This window comes from Gordionus sp. m RMFG-2023, chromosome 4 (assembly GCF_954871325.1).
Source record: "Gordionus sp. m RMFG-2023 chromosome 4, tfGorSpeb1-WG-v2, whole genome shotgun sequence".
Classification (NCBI taxonomy): Eukaryota; Metazoa; Nematomorpha; class Gordioida; order Chordodea; family Parachordodidae; genus Gordionus; species Gordionus sp. m RMFG-2023.
The window spans coordinates 7,995,048-8,003,790 of record NC_088778.1 but is presented as its reverse complement, the minus strand read 5'-3'; the positions used below and the strand labels follow the sequence as shown (position 1 = coordinate 8,003,790).

General features: G+C 25.2%; 1 protein-coding gene across 2 annotated transcripts; it reads right to left on the bottom strand.

Annotated features, from left to right (window-relative positions):
- Window positions 1-2,917: 2,917 nt before the first annotated feature.
- LOC135928366 (gamma-interferon-inducible lysosomal thiol reductase-like) lies at window positions 2,918-7,091 on the bottom strand. 2 transcript variants are annotated; one of them, XM_065464821.1, is made up of 7 exons: window positions 6,882-7,091; window positions 6,634-6,840; window positions 6,405-6,479; window positions 6,259-6,360; window positions 3,715-3,861; window positions 3,317-3,382; window positions 2,918-3,223 (listed from the first exon to the last, which is right to left on the bottom strand). In XM_065464821.1, the coding sequence occupies exons 1-7, from the start codon at window positions 7,044-7,046 to the stop codon at window positions 3,182-3,184; spliced, it is 804 nt and encodes a 267-aa protein (XP_065320893.1). In that variant the 5' UTR covers window positions 7,047-7,091; the 3' UTR covers window positions 2,918-3,181. The 2 variants fall into 2 exon arrangements, with proteins under 2 accessions (XP_065320893.1, XP_065320894.1); XM_065464822.1 differs by lacking the exon at window positions 6,634-6,840 and having other exon boundaries at window positions 2,920-3,223; window positions 6,978-7,087.
- Window positions 7,092-8,743: the final 1,652 nt, after the last annotated feature.

Sequence of the window (8,743 nt, the reverse complement as noted above, 5' to 3'; positions counted from 1 at the left end):
GAATCAAGTAAAAGGTAATTTAAATATTTTTTTTATTTTAATAATAATAATCCCTCATACCTGGCGGGTTTAGGTCTTGGGGGGGGGGGGGTCAGGAATATTTTTATCAACACAAAATATAGATGTGGATATCAAATAAAAGCTAGTTTAAATATCTCTTGATTGTAATAATTATACTCTAAGTAGGCGAGAGGTCTTATGTGGTCAGGAATATTTCTATAAACACAAAATATTGATACAGGAATCATATAAAAGGTATTTTAAATATCTTTTGGAGGGTAAAGAAATATTATTTTTAATATGGGCATCACATAATAGGTAATTAAAATATTTTTTATTGTAATAATAAATAAACTCTAAATGGGCTCTAGGTCTTGGAGGCCAGGAAATTTTTTATCATCACAAAATATTGATATGACTATAAAATAGAAGCTAATTAAAATATTTTTCTACTAAATAAAATAATAGTATTTGTTGTAATATTCGTTAAATTTGTACTTTATATTTAATTTGCATAAAGAGTTCTTTTGGATTTATTATTATAACGCGTGATAAAAATATTATATTTGAATAGTGAAAACTGAAAATAATTTAAGTTATGAATATTATTTATAAAGAAGATTGAAAAGTATAAAAACTCCAATTTTTACCATTTGAAATGATCTTTTATAATTATTAACTTTTTTATATTTTATTTTTATTTTTATTAATCTTTTTTTATTATTTTTATTTTTACTTTTATAATTTCTATTTTTATTTTTAGGTCTCAAAAGCCTCACTTTCAACAGTATTCACTCTTGGTCTATTAATGAGATGGATTAGGTCCGGAGGAGGGAGGGGTTAAAAATAATAATTTGATATGAGTATCAAATATAAGCTAATGGAAATCTCTAAAGACTATAATAATAACTAGTAGTAAATGGTCGGGTCTAGGTGAACAGAATTTGTATAAAATTTTTATAATATATAAATGGAACAATGTTATCAAATACTTCGGAAGTCCGTTATTAATCAATAAATATATTCTAAATATTTACTCTGCATATTTTTAAAATAAACTTTCACATAAAATTATAAATAGATAGGAATTTAATGTATTAATGATTGAAGTTTGCCTACATAATATAAAATTAATTTGATTAAAACAATTCTTTTATGCGTTTATACCTAATCCCCTTTAGTATAAATTAAGATTTAGGATATTTATAAATTTTGTCAAAAAACAAACCTCGTTAAGAAAGACTTAGCCTTTCTTTAGTAGCCAGGCCCTCATACATATTAACAAAATGTCTAGTTGGATAGAATTTACAGAAATAAAATAGAATGAAGATAAAACAATTTTTTAAATCTTTTTTCGGTTTCAATCCTGAACTTAAAATATATAATTTGCAGTGTTCTTAATTAAGCGCATTATTCCATAGCTATTTTTAGTATCGATAACTTTAAGAATGCTACTTTTTCAAAAAAGTTATTTTTTGACTCCCCCCTCTCCATATACCCTCTAGACCAAGTCATACCCATCAAGACAGAAAATGAATACTTTCAATCATAAGATATTTAAATTAGCTTATATTTGATACCTTTATCGATATTTAGTGTTGATAAAAATATTCCTGACCCCACAAGACTTAAACCAGCGCGGTTTGAGGGATTATTATTACAATAAAAATATTTTTGTCACCCCCTTCAGACCAAGCCATACCCATCAAGACGAAAAATAAATACTTTCAATCTAAAGATATAATTAGCTTTTATTTGATACCCATATCGATATTTTGTGTTGACCAAAATATTCCTGACCCACCAAGACCTAGACCCGCCCTCTATGAGAATTATTATTATTACAATAAAAAAATATTTTAATTACCTTTTATTTGATACCCATATCAAAAAAATTATTTTTTATACCCCCACCCCTCCATCCACTCCCCAGAACAAGTCATACCCATCAAGACCAAGAATGAACATTTACAGTCAAAGGATATTTTTAAAATTAGCTATTATTTGATACCCATATCTATATTTTATTTTAATAAAAATATTCCTGACCCCCTAGACCTTTAAGGGGGAGAGATTGGCCTCCAGTTGAATAGATCTTTTGATTAGCTATTGATTGATACCTTATATTAGACATATCTTATTTCATAAGGCCAAAAAAAATATCTAACAATTAATAAAAAAACAAAGCAAAACGCGCGTAAAACACGTTTTAAATTAAGATTCTTCTATATCATTGTTTAAACGAGATAATATCGTATAGTTCTTTATCCTTTAAAAAATTGAATTCTTAAAGGGATCCCTTTAAAACCCGTGGTGATCCCGGATAGTTTTTATACCTTTAAAATTACGACACATATATAAACAAGCATATCAATTTCAATACTCGATTAAAAAGTAATGTTATTTATTAATGATAATTATATTTAGTAAATATTTAAATGATTTTTTTTTTATTGTAAAAAAAATATTCTACAAACAAATAAAAAAGATGGGCGTCAAAAAAAAATTAAAATACATCAATTAGATATTTCATAAAATTTAAGCCCAGCTCGATTTATTTAAAAAAATATTAGGCCCAACCCAGCCTGAACCCTTTTTTTAAAGATCCAATTAATTTATTTAAAAAATGAATAGCTAACTATTTTTTATCTATTCTACCTTCTCTCTGCTATCTGATTAGATACCATCATCCCTATAAAATTAAAGGGGCCTTTAAAATAGAGTAAGCCACTGACCAGCTATTTCAGATTGTCAAGTGGTACATGCTTGATATAACACTTCAATTGGTGGGTTATAATTTATTTAAAATAGATTAATAATTGAAATTTAGCGTTAAATTTATAGATTAATATTGGTCGAATAATATCACATTTTTATTTGTAAAATAAAATAATTAAATTGTAAATATACACACATAGTTTGCAAAAAAAAATTATACATCATTATATTAAATTAATCATACAAAAATCTAATTTAAATAATTGTTTTGATATTCTAGTATAAATTATATAAATTTAATGTTACCTATATAATAATATATTATACTATAAATATAAAATAAGTGAAAAAATTAATACTCTTTCATATAAAAAATATTGAAATCATTTTTTAAGCATATTTAATAAAATGAATATTCAAAAATAAGTATTAATAATAAGTAGATGTTTTCATTATGCTCTTGTTATATCAAAAATTGCTGGCACATTTTAAGATTTTTTTCTTCCTATTATGTATTGTTGAAAATAAATATATAATTTAGTTGTAAGAAAAATATAAATTTGTAACTAAATAAAATAAAGGATGAAATTGCTATTACCAATAAGTTGCAAACTAATGCCAGTAAATTGGTTTCAGCCTTCTGCCTCGTTGCATCGCTGTATTCCTATTTTTTAGGACACATAAATAAAAATTATGCAATGAATAATGATTGCAAATAAACAATATACTACACCTTTTAATAAATAATATTTATGATACGAAAAAGTGTTATTAAATATTAAAAAGCCCGAATCGGGTTGATTTTTAAAAACTGCTCTATTAATAGGACCGTTTTTAATCGACCAAAATTGGGCTTTTTTAACAATATGTAGCAGCTAAGAATTAAATTCCAATATATTCGTTTTATAATGTTTATATTTGATGAATGAATGACAAAAAAGGCTTGTTGCAAAAGTATATCATTAGTATAAATAAGAATAATAATATAATTATTACCCCATTAACAATGATCCAGGGAACGTAATAAAGTTTAGGAATGAGGGAATTGGTTTGGATTCCATTTAAATGCATAAACGAATGCCCCTCGGTGCCCTCAGCACATTCTTTAAGTTCAGTGTAATCCATATTGGCATGAGAAGAACACTTGTAAGATTATTTTTTTTAAAGTTGCTAAGATAAATTGGTTTGAAGGGCAAGTAACATGATTTTATAAATTAATGTAAATGATAAGGTAATAAATTAGATATCTTACAATAGATGGGTTAAGTTTAACTTTATTGTAAGCAAAAAATGAATTAACTCGCTTCTGCTTAATGCTTAACGGATTTTCTTTGGCATATGTCTATTAAATTAGGTCTATCAAATAATGAATATGAATGGCGCATTATTGGTATTTAATCTGTTTCAACAAATCGGATAATTTACATGATATTCTTAGTGTATGGACGATACGATTTATTTATTTGAATACTCGTTTTATTGTAATATTGAAATAATTTACAAATAATTTGTATTTAAAAAATATATAGAATAAGTTAAAGAATTAAACATAATTAACCTTTACAGGCCTCATGACTACTAAATAATGTTTATTCTATAGTGGATTTTTAGATGTCTTTTAAATTCATAATTTTTAAATAATATATTTACTGCCTTGTATTTTATCATTGGCTGCTTATTGCCATATAATATATAATTGAATATTGTCAAATTTGTCATTTTTTACGCGCGAATTTTCTAACTCATATTCCATCATCATATATATTAAAATCAACAGTGAAAGGTACTTATATTATTTAGTATTATATTGTTTATAATTAACTTATATAAAAATTTATAATTTTTATCAATATCTTTACCAAGATAGGCCAAGATGTATCTTAATTGTTTCACAATACATTCCATTTTTTCAGATATTAGAATTTAAAATGTAAGAGAGCGTTTTAAAGATTTGGGAAGGGTGGGGGTTTACAATATAAAGAATACTTTTCTCTAAACAATTAATTATTTATGCTTACTAATAGTATTTTATTTATTTAAGTTATATCGTAATCCCGAAAGGAGATCGATCAGGTGCAATAACAGGAAGTGAAGACGATAACACACAATTAGTTTGCTCCAAACAAATTATGGTATGGCATGCTCATATATTTTGTCACTAACCTTGAAATTGAAGATATACTTATGCTGATAAAACAGTTTGGTGTATATCAACCATTTTGATATAGAATATAAAGTATAGTTTTCAGAACCTAAAATTGAAGGGCCATTAAAGTTATAGAAAAATATTATTTTCAGATGTCTGGAAACTGCATACACATTAATTTAGCTGAAATAGAACAGTTTATTTCTCCTATATATAGATCTAGTAGAAATGCCCTCAATCAGACAATATCGGCCTTTGGAAGATCGCATCCCATAAATTTCATAAACAATGCTAAAAAAGAAGTTTTTTCCCATTATAATGAAAATTAAAAGCGAAAATATTTTCACATTAGTCACAATCAAATTGTTAATCGCTACTTTTAAAAGTAGCGTGTTACCGCTATCACTATTTGTCAAAAAAAGTAGCTCGCTATTAGCTACTATTTTTAAAATGTAGCTTTAGCTACTTTTTATAAAAAAAATTTAGAAACAATTTTTTTTTATTTTGCATATAATGTAATTATATAGTAAATAATATATAAAAATCAACATTTATAAATATTAAAATATAGTTAATTTTGATTATAAAAAAATTTATGTAATAAATTTTAAATATTTATGGCAATTTGTTGAATTTTAATAAAAAAATCATTTCAATATTATCATCCCCAAGTCTAGAGCGACGATCAGAAAGTATCAGTTTTGCCTTACTAAATAATCTCTCGACACTAGCACTTGAGGGCAAGGGATTATTTAATCTTATATACATTTTTGTGTCCAACTATCAGCCGTGGTACATATATGAAATATCTCTGATAATTCTACTATTAAAGCATCTTTCATCACTTTAAACCAGGCGTGTATGCAAAAATTTGGTCTGGGGGGGGGGGGATAATAAAATTTTTTAAGAAATATTATTGTTTTTTAGAAATATCAAGCATTTATTAGGACTAATAACTATTCTTAATACACAATTTTAAATTAATGTGAATTATAAAAAAATTATATGTAAAGAATCACTTAAATTACCCAAAATAGAAATTTGAATTTTTTGAGCCTTTACACAAGAAGTTTCTTAGGAATAATTGTATTTTGTATGTTATATATTTACAATGTAAAATCCAATCTTCGTTGGGATTGAGCTAATAAGTCCTCACATTTCTTATAATCAAATCCTAGAACCAAACCTCTGAAATTTATTTTACTAAATAGGAACTCTTTTTATTCACAGCCCTGACATTTTTAAAAACAATTATCAAATAACTGTTTAGCATTATAACTTACCATTTTTTAATATTTTATTTATTTTTGAAAAGGCCTAAGCTCATTTTTAAGGTAATATAATTTTAATAAAATTAAAAAATAAATAATATGACCAACTAATAAAAAAAATACTTCAATAATACTATTAAAGAAATTGTTTTTTGACATTGTACATCCAACAAAATACATGGCATCTGGAGATGAGACTCTAAACTTGTGATTCCAAGCACAGGCCTAAAATAGAAATAAGATATAGAATAACATATTTAAGTTCTTACATGCCAAGCATTGCCAATACATTCATCTTTTCCATGCTGACATTCAAAGACAGAAGAATTTCCTATCCCCTTTTCCTAATTTCATCATAATTAAAATGTATTAAATTATTTTATTTTAAGGATTAAATGTATTAAACAAATAAAATATTTATAAATAAGTAAATCTAATAATGTTATTAATAAAAATTAGCTGAAATTACATTTATAAAAATATTAAATATAATAAAACTTTTGCTTTCCCAAATGCCCACATATTAAAATGTATTATATCTTGATTTTCCTCATCTTCCTCCCTTAGCTTCATTGCTAATGGAAAAAGTTGATTTGATATAAAGTTCATACTATCAGGGCACAAAATCTCATAATATACATCAATTGTGACTTTGCAATCTTCTCCCGTGCATATTTTCCACCAACTATTACATCTTGAAATTTTCTAACACCAACATTAATATTTGTATAATATTATGGTTTAACCTCCCATCCAATTTTATAACAATTACGTGAGATAATAACCCAATAAAGGCAATAGAGTAGTCCCAAAAAGGTTGTTAAATATAATAATTTCATTACCCTGGCTTTGTCTCTCCATTTAGACATTTTAATGGACTGTGGGTTTAATATTTTATATTCAATTGACATACTTATACAAATATTTTTTTAAAAATAAAACAATTGTTAAAACGAATGAACGTATATGAGAAATTATTTAAAATAATGAGTGCTTGCTAAACGATAGAGGTGAACGCCTATTCGACATAAAAATTATTATATTTTTTCATATATATTTTAAATATTGTTTTTCATCAGGCTGCGTCCAAAATCTTAAAGATATAAATAAATAAAAAATAAATTTTGAAGAAAAAAAATAATATAAGCTATTTTAATGTAAAAATAAAATGGTGTCCAATTTCATTTTTCATATTAAAAATTAGTAAGTACAATTTTTGATGCTGTTAATTTTTATAAATTTATTATCCCAAACGATTATAGCCTTTTACATCAATATATTTTTTAGTGTCAGAATATATATGGAAAGCATAAGAGTGCACAGGAACCTCTGGTGTAAAAATGACTTAAAATTCTTAGATTCTGAAGAAAATAGGAAAAATATTCAAATATTATATAATAAATAACAGTAAGCGTCAAGTTTAGTACTAGGGAAGAAATCAAAAAAAACATTTTAATTTTAGTCAAACTCAAACCATAATTGATTTATAAATAAGTGGTATTCGTCTTTGTTTTTGAGTAAAAGGATCAAGTACTGCATTATAAAAGTTATCGCTAGATTTTAAATTTTATAATAATTTTTTTTCAATCGAAATCAAAGATATATTTGATAATCGATTTTGGCGCATCCTGTTTCTGCAATAAGATTTGATTTTTTTAAAGATGAAAAACTCTGTTCTGCACTTGCTGTTGTTGAAGCCAAAGTTAAGATGAATTTTCATAATTTAAAAAATTCTTTAAAACTTTTCATCAAATCGGTGCATATAAAAATTCAAGTATTTCATTAACATTCTTTTTCTTTCTAAATTAAACATCCGAAACACAACCTTTAATTCGGTTTCCAGCTTGTGTAAGTCGAAAAATTGAGAATAAGTGTCGTTTAAATTATCTAATAAATATTTTGGAAAATTTTGATTATTTGGAATATACTAATATCTAACAATTCGACGAATTTAATATTTTTTGGTGTAAGACATATGAAATAGAATTAATCAAATCATTTTGAATATTGCTTGATAGTCCAATAAAAACTGCATTATTTCTTAATGATGTTTCAATAGTAAATTTTCTTCCGCGAGCAAATAAATTAATTCATTATAATTTCCTCTATTTACTGAATTAGAAGATTCATCAACACCATGGAATACGAACTCCTGAATTCCAAGAAAACATATAGAGTTGATCAATATTTTCAATATTTTCCTATCTGATTTGACTTTAGAATTATGATGTTCGATTAATATTTTGCGCATCGAATCTATCATATTTTCAATATGATTTTGGCCAAATGTTTTTAATTGAATCATCGATTGCAAATGAGCGATTGATTCTTTGCCGTTTAACTGCCTTTGAAAAATTATTCATATCCGAAAATCCTTTATCATTCCAAACATATTTTTCCTCTGGGAATAATAGGCATGACCAACAATATAGAGAATTAGAAAATTCACATCCAGTGAACGATTCATATTTATCGATAAAATTAAGGATGCAAGTTTTGATTTCTTTTTTTAAGTTTTGTAAAATTGGTTTTGGTCTTCCTTTTTCAATAATCAATTTTTTCGCATCAAAATTTCTTGAACTAAATGATAATGTTAATAAATTTTCAA

Bases quoted from the DNA above. Each gene is read 5' to 3' on its own strand.
- LOC135928366 (XM_065464821.1), bottom strand. From the start codon at position 7,046: ATGTCAATTGAATATAAAATATTAAACCCACAGTCCATTAAAATGTCT. The intron at 6,480-6,633 runs GTTTTATTATAT...TGATGAAATTAG, and splicing joins GGGCATTTGGGAAAGCAAAA to GAAAAGGGGATAGGAAATTC. The intron at 3,224-3,316 runs GTAATAGCAATT...AATACATAATAG, and splicing joins CATTAGTTTGCAACTTATTG to GAAGAAAAAAATCTTAAAAT.